We start from the raw sequence: 16,679 nt of genomic DNA on the forward strand, positions 1-16,679 counted from the left end.
ATGGGGACTCCGTAGTTCTCAGTTTTGTGACGACATTGACACTGTGGCTGTCACTTTTATAGGGGCTGTTTGTCACTGCTATGGGGGTAATGTGTCTGTCACTGTTATGGGGGCACTGTGGCTGTCACTTATTGTGGCACTGAGGCTGTCACTGTTATCTGAGCACTTTAGCTGACACAGTTATGGAGGGACTGTGGCTCGCACTGTTCTGGGGACACTCTGCCTGACAATGTTATTGAGTACTGTGGCTGTCACTTTTATAGGAGCCGACTGTCACTGCTGTGCAGCATTGTATCTGACACTGTTATGGGGGCACAATGGCTGTCACTGTTGTGGGGGTAATGCAACTGGCACTGTTATCATGGCACTCTGACACTGTTATGGGGAACTATGGCTGACAACGCTGTCACTATTATGGGGGCACTGTGGCTATCACTATTATGGGGGCTTGTGGATTTCACTACTATGGAGGCACTGGGCCTGTCACTATTATGGGGACACTGTGCCTGTCATTATCTTGGGGGCACTGTGCCTGTCACTATTATGGAGGCATTGTCGTTGCCACTATTATAGGGACACTGGGTCTTTCACTTTTAATTTGCCCCCTATAATTGTGACAGATGCCCCCCCCCCCCCCCCGCAGTCACTATTGACCATGGCACATAATCGGTTACTTTCTCAGATTTGATCTCTGGTCCCAGTAATCCATAAAAGGGTTAAGAATACCAGTCACTGGGGCGGACATACCCCTCCCTATGGGTGCTCGTCTCCCCCCTCCTCATGTTCAATCATCTCCCCCCCTCCCCATGGGCGCTTATCTCCCCCTCCACATGGGTGCTCATCTCCACCTCCAAATGGGCGCTCGTCTCCTCCCTCCTCATGAGCGTTCTCCTCCCTCTCCCCATGGGCACTCGCCTCCTCGTTCCTATGGGCGCTCGTCTCCCACGTTCCCATGGGCACTCGTCTCCCCCCTCCCCATGGGCGCTTGTCTCCCCCTCCTCATGTTTGCTTGTCTCCCCCTCCCCATGGTTGCTCATCTCCCCCCTCTCCGTGGGCACTCGTTTCCCCTCCTATTGTTTGATCGTCTCCCACCTCCCCATGTTCGCTCGTCTCCCTCTCCCCATGAGTGCTCATCTCCCCTCTCCTCATATTTGCTTGTCTCCCCCTCATCGCTCCCCATGGGCATTCATCTCCCCCTACTCGTGTTCGCTTGTTTCCCCCCTTCCCATGTTCGCTCATCTCCCCCCTCCCCATCAGTGCTCATCTCCCCCCTCATGTTCGCTCGTCTCCTCTCTCCTCATGTTTGCTTGTCTCCCCCCTCCCCATGGGCACTCGTTTCCCCCTCCCCATGGGTGCTCATCTCCCCCCTCCCCATGGGCACTCATCTCCCCCTCCCCATGGGCGCTCGTCTCCCCCCTCCCCATGGGCGCTCGTCTCCCCCCTCCCCATGGGCGCTCATCTCCCCCCTCACCATGGGCGCTTGTCTACCCCCTCCCCATGAGCTCGTCTCCCCCCTCCCCATGAGCGCTTGTCTACCCCCTCCCCATGGGCGCTCGTCTCCCCCCTCCCCATGGGTGCTCGTCTCCCCCCTCCCCATGGGCGCTCATCTCCCCCCTCCCCATGGCGCAATCGTCTCACCCCTCCCCATGAGCTCGTCTCCCCCCTCCCCATGGGCACTCGTCTCCCCCCTCCCCATGAGCTCGTCTCCCCCCTCACCATGGGCGCTTGTCTACCCCCTCCCCATGGGCGCTCGTCTCCCCCCTCCCCATGGGTGCTCGTCTCCCCCCTCCCCATGGGCGCTCATCTCCCCCCTCCCCATGGCGCAATCGTCTCACCCCTCCCCATGAGCTCGTCTCCCCCCTCCCCATGGGCGCTCGTCTCCCCCCTCCCCATGGGCGCTCGTCTCCCCCCTCACCATGGGCGCTTGTCTACCCCCTCTCCATGGGCGCTCGTCTCCCCCCTCCCCATGGGTGCTCGTCTCCCCCCTCCCCATGGGCGCTCATCTCCCCCCTCCCCATGGCGCAATCGTCTCACCCCTCCCCATGAGCTCGTCTCCCCCCTCCCCATGAGCGCTCGTCTCCCCCCTCCCCATGGGCGCTCGTCTCCCCCCTCACCATGGGCGCTTGTCTACCCCCTCCCCATGAGCTCGTCTCCCCCCTCCCCATGAGCGCTTGTCTACCCCCTCCCCATGGGCGCTCGTCTCCCCCCTCCCCATGGGTGCTCGTCTCCCCCCTCCCCATGGGCGCTCATCTCCCCCCTCCCCATGGCGCAATCGTCTCACCCCTCCCCATGAGCTCGTCTCCCCCCTCCCCATGGGCACTCGTCTCCCCCCTCCCCATGAGCTCGTCTCCCCCCTCCCCATGGGCACTCGTCTCCCCCCTCCCCATGAGCTCGTCTCCCCCCTCCGCATGGGCGCTCGTCTGCCTCCTGCCTGCAGTGATACCTGGTGCAGTCAGTCGGCTCCTCACCCTCCGCCTTTTGGCTCCATTCACATTACGCCTGTGTACAATCTTTACTTTTAGAGCAAATCATCTTATTTCTCCAGCAGAGAAAATGAATTTCTGATCTGCAGCGCGGGAGTATTATCAATTCATAAACCGGGCGAGCGACCTCGTGATGCAAGACAGAAAATCCTCAGAATAGGATCAGTGCGAGGAGCCTCACAAGGCTTCTTCTTGGAGACAAGATACAGAAGAAAAAAAAGAAAAAAAACCTTTGATATGAAGCCAGTGGAGGAGATGGGTGCTATCATCCAGCAGCAGGGTCCGGCCTCGCTCTACCGTGACATTGTCGCCATCTAGTGGTGGGTGACCAGAAGGCCATGTGGAATTCCGCGACCACAAGCCGCAGAAGTGAGCGGAGATGTTGGAAACCTAAAACGATACAAAAAAAAAGAATATGTCTAATATTTATGTATAGACATCATCCATTTTTTTGAGAGGTCATCCTGTATTATCTTACAAAAAAAAAAAAATTCTAAAATCAGTAGTTTGAAAACTTTATAAAATTCCTTGTGCTTTAATTTCGGACTATTTTTCAAGATCCCTGCTGGCTGTCTACAAAAAAGTAAAGGCTCCTGTGGGCACACAAGGTCACAGGAACTCAATATGACAATGATCAAGTTGAGGGTTTGCTACAATGTATCAGTCTCGAAATTTAAAGGGATTTTCCACTTTTATACAATTAAAGCATAATGTAGAGATTGGCACTTAGATTTTCTCAGACCTGGTCCGGCGTCCACACCTCTCCTCCGTGGCAGCAGGGTATCACTTCTATGCCTGACATCCTCAGACTAGATCCTTGGTTTTTAATTTCTAGTAAATGTATAGTCCAAAATGTGCCGAAACATGCGCCTCTTAATTAGACATCCCTTAGTCCAGCACTAGTCACTCTAAGACAGAAAAAATAACACTAGTCCTATTAAATTCCCGCAGGTGCTTTTCCATTATTTCTTATTTTTATATAAATTTTTTATATTTTATTTTTTATTTTCATTATTTTTTATAATTTTTTTTGTTCAAAGGTACAAACAAAGGTTTTAAAAATGTATAATTTGTAACATATCTTTATCTTTTTTTTTTAATAGAAAAATGATTCCTTTCCCACTTTCAAGAACGGCTCAAATCTGTCTACAGTTCTGTCTACAGTGAGAGAATTACAGCTGCCTATAGAAATCTATGGAAAGAGTGTGGGAAAAGCTATAGGGTGAAAGAGGCAGAGTACAAAATGAAAAAAAAAACAGCACAAGACACCAGAAGGACCCTATTGACTGTAATAGGGTATGTTTTATTTTAGCTTGGATGGAAGCCATTTTAACATGAAAAAATATACGGTATGTATTTTTTTCTACTAGTAAAAATCACAGAATTCCTATGAATCTAACGGAAGTTAGCAGTTTGTATCCTTCATTTTCCCCAGTTTTCTCCTCTGCAGGCTCTGTCTAATTTCATATTTTATGTCAGGTCCCAGCCATTATAATAAATAGGGATTTTCATAAAATGCTGCATGATCCGTCATCAGTCAGCATTGGGCTAAGTGAAGTTATCGTGTGCATGAAGGGTGTGGAGACAGATGACTAGGAGGGAGCAGTTTCTGAATAATATTTAGATGGAGGGAACAGGGGTGAGTTAGGTTGGTGAGTAGAGATGATAGGCTTGTTTAAAGAGATATGGGTAGTGCATTCCAGAAAACTGGCGCAGCACGGGAGAAGTCTTGGAGACGGAGGTGCGAGGTTCGGATTACAGGGGATGTTAGTCTTAGATCAGTTGAAGAATGGAGGGCACGTGTAGGGCGATAGACAGAGATGAGAGAGGAGATATAAGGCGGTGCAGAACTGTGGAGAGCTTTGTGGGTGAGAGAGATGAGTTTATATTGCATTCTGTAGCAGATGGGTAACCAGTGTAATGACTGGCACAAGGTGGAGGCATCGGTGAAGTGGCTGGACAGAAATATGGTTCTGTTTGCCGCTTTCAGGACTGATTGGAGAGAAGAAAGTTTGATTAGAGGGAAACTGATCAGTAGAGAGTTGCAATAGTCCAGATGGGAATGAATAAGAGCGACAGTAAGAGATGGATTGGATTGGTAGATGCAGGTGACATGACTGAGTGATGGGATATAATAGTAATAATCTTTATTTATATAAAGATTATTATTATTATAGGGGATAAAGGAAAGTTCTGTGTCAAATACAACCTCAAGACAGAAGGCGTCCTGCTTGGGAGTTATGGTTGATCCGTCCAAGGTCATTTCAATGTCAGGTAGTAGAGGGAGGAAACACAAGAAGTTCAGTTCTGGGGAGATTCAGATAAAGGGAGGACACAATGTTAGAGACAGCGGACAGACAAACCCTATACCTGGTAAGGTTGGTGTGATGTTAGGAAACGATGTGTATAATCGGGTGCCGTCAGCATAGGACTGTCGAGTGCATTCCTTCCTGAAAGACGGTTCTACTATCTGTCATGTATCATGTGATTTTATTGTATTTTTAATGACTCCGGTAATCTGTGAAAATGCATAGAACATTATAGAAACAAATTGATGTGGTTATTGTGATGCGTGATAGGGAAAGGATAGAGTTAGGTTTAGTACATAAGGTATATTATAGGGCTTAGAGGTTACGTTAGAAAAGGGAAATATGCATATTAGTTCTAGGAAGTAGTGCACAGGACAAGAGACAGTTAAAATGTTTGGGACCAGCCCAATATAGGAGGTGGAAGGGTCAGACATAAACGGAAAGCATTTACTGGTGTAGTTAGATAGTGTTTAGTGCTAGAGAAAGTGAGAAAAAAAGTGAAGTTCAGTGGTCTGAGGCACGAGAAGTACTATTGTTCTGGTGGTATGGGATCCTGTGGAACTCCCTCCGGACATTCCTGGAATGTCCGAAGCCTAAGGCTCGAGTCGGTGACTATGGAGCGCACTGACAATCCTTTCGGACAGTGGAAGATGAACGGTGAAACACGTGAGGGAATCGGGATGGATCTCTTGGGTACTGCAGAGCTGGATAGAAAATCCCTGTGGCTGAAAGAGCCAGTAAGTGAAGGAACAGTTCAGGCTGAAACAACGGAGGTCATTGAAATGTACTGAGTAATGAACCTAAGCAGAGGAAAAGGTTGTGCCCAATTCTGCATGATGGCATCTATTGAACATGGACTGTTAAGTAAAGTTGGCCTGGTGGTTAATAAGAATCGGGTATCCCCCAATGTATGTGCGGCTATTCCTGAATCCAGAAGCCTGGAGAAAGCAGAGGCCTTCAGCCGAAACGTGAGTGTTCTGCACTACACACCCAGCACACAAACAATAGATTGGGACACGTTTTATTTGTGGGGTGCCAGGGTGTGGGAACGCAGCCCTCCGACCTTGACTACCACCCTGTACAACTTACAAGCATAGAGATGATACTGGAAACCAAATCTACCAATTGTTTGTTCAATAGGGGCGGTGTATAGAGAGAAGAGGAGGGGGCCTAGGACTGAGCCCTGAGCAACACCAACAGTAAGGAGAAGAGGAGGGGGCCTGGGACTGAGCCCTGTGGAACCAAGACAATAAGGGGAAGAGAAGGGGGCCCAGGATTGAGCCCTGAGGAACCTCAATAGGAAGCCGAAGAGGAGGGGGCCTAGGACTGAGCCCTGAGCAACCTCAACAGTAAGGGGAAGAGGAGGGGGCCTAGCACTGAGCCCTGAGGAACCTTTTCAATAAGGGGAAGAGGAGAGGGACTAGGATTTAGCCCTGAGGAACCCCAAATAGTAAGCAGAAAAGGAGGGGGCCTAGGACAGAGTCTGAGGAATCTCGACAGTAAGAGAAAGAGGAGGGGGATCTACAACTGAGCCTTGAGGAACCTTGACAGTAAGGGAAAGAGGAGGGGGCCTAGGACTGAGCCCTGAGCAACCCCATTATTAAGGGAAAGAGGAGGGGGCCTAGGACTGAGCCCTGAGGAACCTCCACAGTAAGGGGAAGAGGAGAGGGCCCAAGACTGAGCCCTGAGCAACTTCGACAATAAGGGGAAAAGAAGAAGGCCTAGGATTGAGCCTGAAGAACCTCAACAGTAACAGAAAGAGGAGGGGATCTACAACTGAGCCTTGAGGAACCTCAACAGTAACGGAAAGAGGGGGGGCCTATGACTGAGCCCTGAGCAACCCCATTAGTAGGGAAAGAGGAGGGGGCCTAGGACTGAGCTCTGAAGAACCTCGACAGTAAGGAGAAGAGGAGGGGGCCTAGGACTGAGCCTGAGGAACCCCAACATTAAGGGTAAGAGGAGAGGGCCTAGAACTGAGCCTGAGGAACCTTGACAGTAAGGGGAAGAGGAGGGGGACTAGGACTGAGCCCTGAGGAACCTCAACAGTAAGGGGAAAAATATCGGGCCTAGAACTGAACTCTGTGGAACCTCGACAGTAAGGGGAAGAGGAGGGGGCCTAGGACTGACCCTTGAGGAACCTCGACAGTAAGGGGAAGAGGAGGAGGCCTAGAACTGACCCTTGAGGAACCTCGACAGTAAGGGGAAGAGGAGGAGGCCTAGAACTGACCCTTGAGGAACCTCGACAACAAGGGGAAGAGGAGAGGAGTAAGAGCTGGCAAAAGATACAGAGAAGGAGCTGTCAGAGAGGTAGGAAGAGAACCAGGAGAGTAAAGTGTTGAGGAGAATACAGTGGAGCATAGTGAGAAGGAGCTGGTGATCCACAGTGTACAATTCTGCAGAGAGATCCAAGAGAATCAGCAGGGAGCAGGGGCGTCCATTGGATTTAGCTGTTGGTAGATCATTAGACTCTTTAGAGAGGGCAGTTTCAGTAGAGTGTAAAGAGCAGAAACAAGATTTTACAGAGTCAAGAAAAGATTAATCTGAAAGATTGCAGATTTAAAGGGGGTGGACCAAGCGTTCCAGAAGTTCAGATATGAAGTGAAGATTTGAGACCTGTCTTTAGCTAGCAGCAGTTATGGTCGAGGGATTTTTTTTTATGTGGAGCGTTTATGATGGCATGTTTGAGTGAGGAGAGAAAGGTACCAAAAGAAAGAGCGTGGTTAAATGTTATAGTTAGGTGTGTGGTGTGAACCAGTGAGAGAGACTGCAAGAGGTACAAATGTAAAGCCAGCAATGGAATGGAATTATACACTTACTAAAAGCAGCAGCATTGAGGACATTATATGGCACAACTGAGCAGTTCAGATGTGAAGTCAGCCCTGATGTGAAATAAAACACCTACTAGAAATCAACAGCATGGAAAACATTATACAGCAGTAATGAGCAGCATAGCTGTAAATCCACCACTGGGATGGGTTAATACACTTACCTAAAAGCAGCAGCACTGACAAAATTCTAGAGCAAAACTGAGCAGTGAAGCTGTGAAGTCAGCCCTGATGTGAAATAAAACACCTACTAGAAAGCAACAGCATGGAGGACAATATACAGCAAAACTGAGCAGTGAAGCTGTGAAATCAGCCCTGATATCAAATAAAACAACTATCAGAAATATCATAATGGTACATTATGCTGCAGAACTCAGTAGTTTAGATGTGAATCCAGCACTGTGAATAAAACACTTACTAAAAATCAGCAGCATAGAGGAAATTATACAGCAGAAATGAGAAGCAGCAGGACATAGGGCATTCAATAGGCAGCTGTAATGTGACCCCTAAGAGAGCTTGGGCTCCATCTTGTTTTCACAGAGAATTTTCTAATTTTTCAGAGAGAATGAGTTCAGACAGCATAGGTAAATAGAAGTGGCTCTTATGTGGAGAAAGAAGCAAATTTGTCTCTTAAGATAGATCACAATGTTTCTTATATACTGTGTTCACAATTATTAGGCAGTGAGTTTTTTGACCTCATCATCATTATTATGCAAATTTCCCACCTCTGAGCTGTAGAAACGTAAATGGTTATTGGATGAAGAAGATCAGGTGATGTGTATTTGTGTAATTAGGGTGTGTGGCCTCAGATGCCCCACCCCTTATCAAGGAGCTTGTTTTCCTCAGTCAAAAAGTACCAAAAAAAGAGATTTACCCGACACTGAAAAGTCCCAAATTGTTACCTGTCTTCAAGAGGGCGCAGCTCCGGAGATTGTCAGATATTGGGGCGATCACAGAACAGCAAAAGTTTTGTTGCTAAGAGTGAACAGGAGGCAAATGTAATGAGAAAAATAAACACAGAACAACTGCTCAGAGACACGGCCGAGGTGAGGAGGCGGAATCCGACCACCACTGAGCAAGATACAGAAGTACAAGGTGATCAGTGCTCAGAGACACAGCCGAGGTGAGGAGGCTGAATCCGACCACCACTGAGCAAGACACAGAAATACAAGGTGATCAGTGTTCAGAGACATGGCCGAGGTGAGGAGGCTGAATCCGACCACCACTGAGCAAGACACAGAAGTACAAGGTGATCAGTGTTCAGAGACACGGCCGAGGTGAGGAGGCTGAGCCCAACCACCACTGAACAAGATACAGAAGTGGAAACGCCAAGACTCGAACAAGAAATATCTGATACAGATTGTTCCCAGGTTTTATGGACTGATAAGATGAGAGCGACTCCTTATGGAGAGGATGGATGGGCCGGGGCTGGATCAGTATTGGGCACAGACCTCATCTTCCCCCCAGACACCAGTGAGGTGGAGGTAGGCACTGCTATGGGGGGATTATTACAGAGGTATTAATAGTAGTAATATACATAGTAACAATGAGCTCTTTAGTTCTTCTCATGTTCGTAGATGAAAGCAAATAATTGTGATGAGCATTTCCCATTTAGTCGCCCAATAATTCTGCACGCAGAGACATTCTCCTAAGTCCTAAGCCACGCTTTTTTTTTACTAACTAGGAGCAACTATGAGAAGTTATCGTGTCCGCACGGGCCAATGTACCTGCAAAATCTAGTGTAATCTACGCTGCAGGTTTATGGGGGTTGAGCAGATGTCCTACTAGATGGGAGTCTCACTACAAGTTGCATTGTAATGATCCAATCTATGATTTTCACTTCAAAATAGAGGAGAAAAATTAACTTTAAGCTCAAATATATTCAGCTTTGATATAGTGAATTTGCGTTAGCAAAAAAAAAAATATATATATATAACTCATAAACCATGACATAGTATCACGGACGCCAAATGGAGTATTTCAGAGATTCTAGGAGGTTCATGGATTGGTGTTTCCAGCTGCCCACAAGCCCGGGATCCCCATTCATAGTGGCCAGAGTCAGGTGGAGTGCTGTAAAGCCACTGAACTCTGGAGAAATGGAGCCAGAGTAAAAAACTGTAAAGAAAAAAGCATTTTCAAGACTGAAGTGATGGTGGCATCCCATAAAAATTAATAGGATCCATCACGGTCTATTTTTCTGTTGTCTGCTCACCTAAGGCTAAGTTTACCCATTTATCTTTACTGGAGGATTTTGTAAATATTCTCTACAGGAAAAAATGTGATACGTTTTCGACTTACTAAGAATAAAATGTATTTGTGGACATTCTCCATTTACCATTCATTTTAATGAAGTGGGACTCGTAGGGATTAGCAGATCCCTATGGGGCCTTCATGGTGTATATAAACTGACCATTTCCTACAATATCAGTGCAATTAGAGCAAATGTCCCAACTGGACAACTTCTTCTCTACATGAAGGCCCCCTGGCCTTGTGCTGTAGGTAACGTGGTATTACACAGCACCATATCAAAAAGTCCGTCACCGGTCTCGTCTTATTGGCCACACTTCTGTGGTTTCCTCCTGGGATCTCTGCATCAGTAAATCTCATAGGTGTGACTTCCGCCTCCGAGCCATCATGTGCCGAAGTCCTGCTTCTCCAACCAGTAATTATGCTCCCTTAAACTGACGAGTTTCCCTAGTATTGGAGTTCCCACTGCAAAAACAGTATTGCAACTTTTGTGTCACCCATCAAATAAAAGTTTACACTTGCCTAATCGAAGTCCCATACACACACAGCGGGATTGCTCAGGTGGCACAATACGGGACAAACATTGCCCAGAGAATCTGACATCTTGCAGCTGGCAACCTACAGGTTGTGGTGTGGCAAAGAACCTATGGTTGCCTTCTTTACCACAGTATCCAACTTTGGAATCTTCTCGAAGCTTCGGCACTTACTGGAAATACGCTTACCCGGCTTGGAGTCTGAGACATGTGCTCTGCCCCATATTTTTGCCAGTAGCTGTGTCATTCCTTAGGTCACAATTTTGCGCTCCTAATCATTGTGTCTAGGACATCCCCCTGTCTATGCTACCCTAATGTGTCTCACCGATGTCCAGCCTGCTCAGACTTCTTACAGACCTCAGCCCAGTGACCAGTGCCTGAGTAATTAGGTCCTTTATGGATTTGTTTGTATTGGGCCTTTCCTGGCATTGGTCCATCTTGTCTCTTGACATCATCTACTTGTCTGCTGCCTGCCCTGACCGTCATTTTATAGTGAAAGCACTCCGCCTATCCCTTTGTCAAAAATTTCCAAAAATTTTGATTGGGACAATTTAAGGTTTCTCTCAAAATGAAATGAGACTTCTCCTTTACTTAGCCGCTAAGGTCTCTAGCGTCTTCTGAAACCAAGCACAATGGGCTGAGGTGAGCATTCTTGTTTCTGGAGAAGTTCGAGGAGATAGCTTCAGCTTTGCGATAAATTTGCCCATTTTTAGTGGTGGCTCTCCACTTTAGCCAAGCGAAGGGACTGCTCCACTTTTGTTTTTCTTTTATAACTCCAATATCCAAATGGGTAGAGTTGGTGGGAATCGATTTACAGGACCTGGAACATTCACCGAAACGATAATCTGTAGATCCTGGATGGGATCCATGAGAAGTGGTAACTACCTGATGGCATCGGCGGCTCTTCTTTTGATTATCCGGCTTGGCGCAATGTCATCATTGTGGTGTGACCAAAAATGCCGGCTAATCAAATCAAAAGAGGAGTATCATCAGGCAGGAGGTGGTTTCTCACGGCTCCTGAAAATCGATTCACGCCAATTCTACAAATGGGACATATCGAGAAGGGTTATCTAGGTCAGAATAATCCTACAACTCCTTGATTTACCTCTTTCTTGGCATGTATGACAGGACAGTCTCTTTTTTGTCATCCTGCATCTCAGAGCCATAACTTTTTTAGATTTTGGTCTACATAGTTGCACAATTACTTTTTTATTGTATAGAGATGAATGTTTTCAATCGCATCTTTTGGGATTACATATAGTGTAGTGAAAAACAGGTGTGAAAAAAAACAGCAATTCGACAATATTTTGGGTATTTTTATGGTATTTACGGTGTGGTTTAACTTTAAGCAATGTTAGTTACGGTAGTTTATATTTCTTATGTTCTCATGTTTATGTTTTTATGAAAGCATTTTTGTGTTGCTGTATGTGACTCCTGACTTTTATTTTTCCATCGACTGAGGGGTTAAAATGACCAGTTTTGACATTTCCTCTGATACCGACCATTGCAGCAAAGTGTGAGTGCTAATGTATAAGCTGATACATGCTGAAAAATATGCTATCATAAGAAAATGGCCTATTGTTTCTCTTCACGTATTTTTTTTATTTTAGGCATTTTATTTTTATATATCACGATCTATATTTAAGAAAAAAAAAAGTAATTTTGCAGATTTCGAACTGGCCACAAGGGCTGCTTTAGACGCAAACTTACTGTTCTTTTTTGAAGAGTTTTCAGAATGCTCCTTATCATCAGGGGCAGAATTACAAGAGCAGGTAACACCTCTTTACACAGCTGATAACACAGCAGGATTCAACAATCACAACAGCCGATAACACAGCAGGATCCACCAATCACCATAGCTGCTGGCACAGCAGGATCCACCAATCAACATAGCTGCTGCCACAGCAGGATCCACCAATCACAATCACTGCTGAGACAGCAGGATCCACCAATAACAATAGCTGCTGACACAGCAGGATCCACCAATCACCATAGCTGATGACACAGCAGGATCCACCAATCACAATCGCAGCTGACACAGCAGGATCCACCAATAACAATAGCTGATGACACAGCAGGATCCACCAATCACCATAACTGCAGAGGCAGCAGGATCCACCAATAACAATAGCTGCTGACACAGCAGGATCCACCAATCACCATAACTGCTGAGACAGCAGGATCCACCAATAACAATAGCTGATGACACAGCAGGATCCATCAATCACAATAGCTGATGACACATCAGGATCCACCAATCACAATAGGTGATGACACAGCAGGATTCACTAATCACAATGGCTGATGACACAGCAGGATCCACCAATCACAATAGGTGATGACATAGCAGGATCCACCCAATCACCATAGCTGCTGAGACAGCAGGATCCACCAATAACTATAGCTGCTGACACAGCAGGATCCACCAATCACAATAGCTGATGACACAGCAGGATCCACTAATCACAATAGCTGATGACATAGCAGGATCCACCCAACCACCATAGCTGCTGAGACAGCAGGATCCACCAATCACAATAGCTGATGACACAGCAGGATCCACCAATCACAATAGCTGATGACATAGCAGGATCCACCAATCACAATAGCTGATGACATAGCAGGATCCACCCAATCACCATAGCTGCTGAGACAGCAGGATCCACCAATAACAATAGGAGATGTCACCTCCACCTCCCTCCATAATGACCTTTGCACAGACTCATTAGATGCTTCAATGCAAAAAATACCGTCTGAGTGTGCCCATTGCTGCTAAAGTACATGTGCGTTTCCTGAAACATCAGAAAGTCAGAGTCTAGAATAGCCCCAGTGGATGGTGTGAGAATTACAGGATTTATATTTTTCATTTTTAAAACAGATCATGATATGAAAAATCATTAACAAATATTTTAAAAAATAAATTAAATACAAAACTCTGATTAGAACTTTAGGTCGTTTCCCGATAATAATTTCCTAAGAAGTACATGTTTGCTAAGAGCTTGCAGAAAGCACCTTAAATATAAAAGCTTAGGGATTGGCCATTAATATCTGATTGAAGGAGACTTTTGGATGTAATGAATGAATAAAGGACCTCCATCAGGAACCTTGTCATCTTCATTGTTCGCTGTAGGAAGCACAGCGCTGTGTTCTATTAGTGGCTGCAACTGGTATTGCAGCCCATAGCAAACCAGTCCCATTCCAATTAATGTGACTAATCAGGTGTAGTCACATCCTAATATATGGCCTTTTAAACAATGATGGGGCCCCTTCATATAAAAGATCTACAGGAGGTAACATAGTAAGGCCGAAAAAGATATCAGTCCATCCAGTTCAGCCTATATTCCGTCAGAATAAATCCCCAGATCTACGTCCTTCTAAAGACCCTAATAACTGTAAGATACAATATTGTTATGCTCCAGGAAGACATCCAGGCCTCTCTTGAACCCCTCAACTGAGTTCGCCATCACCACCTCCTCAGGGAAGGATTCCAGATTCTCACTGACCTAACAGTAAAAAATCCTCTTCTATGTTGGTGGAAAAACCTTCTCTCCTCCAGACTCAGAGAATGCCCCGTGTCCGCCACCTTCCTTGGTATAAACAGATCCTCAGATAGATATTTGTATTGTCCCCTTATATACTTATACATGGTTATTAGATCGCCCCTCAGTCGTCTTTTTTCTAGACTAAATAATCCTAATTTTGCTAATCTCTCTGGGTATTGTAGTTCCCCCATCCCCTTTATTAATTTTGTTGCCCTCCTTTGTACTCGCTCTAGTTCCATTATATCCTTCCTGAGCACCGGTGCCCAAAACTGTACACAGTACTCCATGTGCGCTCTAACCAGGGATTTGTACAGAGGCAGTATAATGCTCTCATCATGTGTATCCAGACATCTTTTAATGCACCCCATGATCCTGTTTGCCTTGGCAGCCGCTTCAGGTAAGTTTATCATTAACTAGGATCCCCAAGTCCTTCTCCCTGTCAGATTTACCCAGGGTCTTCCCGTTCAGTGTGTAATGGTGATATTGATTCCTTCTTCCCATGTGTATAACCTTACATTTATCATTGTTAAACCTCATCTGCCACCTTTCAGCCCAAGTTTCCAACTTATTCAGATCCATCTGTAGCAGAATACTATCTTCTCTTGTATTGACTGCTTTACATAGTTTTGTATCATCTGCAAATATCGATATTTTACTGTGTAAACCTTCTACCAGATCGTTAATAAATATGTTGAAGAGAAAAGGTCCCAACACCGACCCCTGCTGTACCCCAATGGTCACAGGACCCAGTTAGAGAATAGACCATTTATAACCACCCTCTGCTTGCTATCACTAAGCCAGTTACTTACCCATTTACACCCATTTTCCCCCAGACCCAACATTCTCATTTTGTGTACCAACCTCTTGTGTGGCACGGTATCAAATGATTAAAAGATGATTAGAAGGAACCGGGAGTCAAAATTCTAAGAACACATCATTATAATAAAAATTTCGGAAAACCCCTTTAAGAGTTCCGGTTGATTTCTTGACTTTTAGCCCCCAAGGTAGAATAGGGAGAATTTTTCATTCATCCTTGGCTGATGTGACCTGTGTAATAAGTTGTCAGGTGGCCGGCAACATGGAGGCTGCTACATTGACTCACGCATGCAAGCAGCACGGCGAAGAGCGTTGACAGATTGCCATTTAACCATCAAACAAAAAGCAAGTGTTCCCGGCCCCAGCCGGCGGAATGACAAGGTTAACATTTCACGTGATGGAATGTAGTGTATTATTTCCCGTTGGAAGGGACCCGTGACTCCAAACACTTCACCTCCATGATGAACGGCATGGTGTAAATTCTCCGTAGCCCCTTAAAAAACACAAGAACCCCCCACCACCTCAATCTCGAAGATGATGGGAAACACAATCCTCAGCTTTACAAACCCTTTTTTTATTTTTATAACGAAACCTTGCTTTGTTACTTTTTCTCCTCCCTGCCATCTGCTCTAATTATTGCTAATGTTCGGCCACCATCTTCTTACAACAATGAAAATAATTACGTCCTGGAGGGCAGAAAGAAAAGATACAGGGATAAACAAAAGTTAATTACATTTTGCTCTCAGGGTAACAAGCAACTTTCCTAATAAAGAAGCAATTAGGTAGGTAGTGGCATCACTTATAACGAGGAAAAATCAGATTTTTTTTTTTGTTAATTCTTTCATTGTATCTCTGGATACTTACCATAAGATAATACAGTGTTATGTGAATGGACACATAAATAAACAGATACATTATCTTACATGACGGACAATCTCACTGTGATGGCTGAAATATTATTTCACCTGCGTTTTGTGGAAAGATGTCTATTAATACACTAGATGGTGGCCCGATTCTAACACATCGGGTATTCTAGAATATGCATGTCCACGTAGTATATTGCACAGCCCACGTACTATATTGGTCAGCCACGTAGTATATTGCCCAGTGACGTAGTATATTGCCCAGTGACGTAGTATATTGCCCAGTGACGTAGTATATTGCCCAGGGACGTAGTATATTGCCCAGCCACGTAGTATATTGCCCAGTGACGTAGTATATAGCCCAGCCACGTAGTATATTGCCCAGTGACGTAGTATATTGCACAGTGACGTAGCATACAGCACAGAGCCACGTAGTATATTGCCCAGCCATGTAGTATATTGCCCAGTGACGTAGTATATTGCCCGGCCACGTAGTATATTGCCCAGCCAAGTAGTATATTGCCCAGCGACGTGGTATATTGCCCAGCGACGTAGTATATTGCCCAGTGATGTAGTATATTGCCCAGCCACGTATGTCACAGGTTAAAAAAATAAAAAATAAACATATACTCACCTTCCGCAGGCGCGTTGTAGTTCTGTCACCTGTGTGGGGTGCAGGCGGCAGCTTCCGGTCCCAGGGTGTGATGACGTTGCGGTCACGTGACCGTGACGTCACGGCAGGTCCTTCTGCCAGACCATCCTTGCCACCGGAACGTGCCGCTTGCATGGACCGGCCGGAGCATCGTGAGGAGCGGGAAAGGCGGCGGAAGGTGAGTATATAATGATTTTTTATTTTTTTTATTATTTTTAACATTAGATGTTTTTACTATTGACGCTGCATAGGCTGCGTCAATAGTAAAAACTTGGTCACACAGGGTTAATAGCGGCGGTAATCGGTATTCTAGAATATGTATGTCCACGTAGTATATTGCCCAGTTACATTGTATATTGCCCAGTGACGTAGTATATTGCCCAGTTACATTGTATATTGCCCAGTGACG

At 45.8% G+C, this 16,679-nt stretch overlaps 1 protein-coding gene across 1 annotated transcript in view; it reads right to left on the reverse strand.

Annotated features, from left to right (window-relative positions):
• The window catches only part of PKHD1 (PKHD1 ciliary IPT domain containing fibrocystin/polyductin), a 785,044-nt gene that overhangs the window by 496,098 nt on the left and 272,267 nt on the right, over positions 1-16,679 (reverse strand). The window contains exon 35 of the mRNA XM_077281797.1: positions 2,714-2,873. Within this exon, the coding sequence (XP_077137912.1) occupies positions 2,714-2,873 (160 nt within the window). The remainder of the gene's footprint in view (positions 1-2,713; positions 2,874-16,679) is intronic.

The sequence above is a fragment of the Ranitomeya variabilis genome, chromosome 2 (assembly GCF_051348905.1).
Source record: "Ranitomeya variabilis isolate aRanVar5 chromosome 2, aRanVar5.hap1, whole genome shotgun sequence".
Lineage (NCBI taxonomy): Eukaryota > Metazoa > Chordata > Amphibia > Anura > Dendrobatidae > Ranitomeya > Ranitomeya variabilis.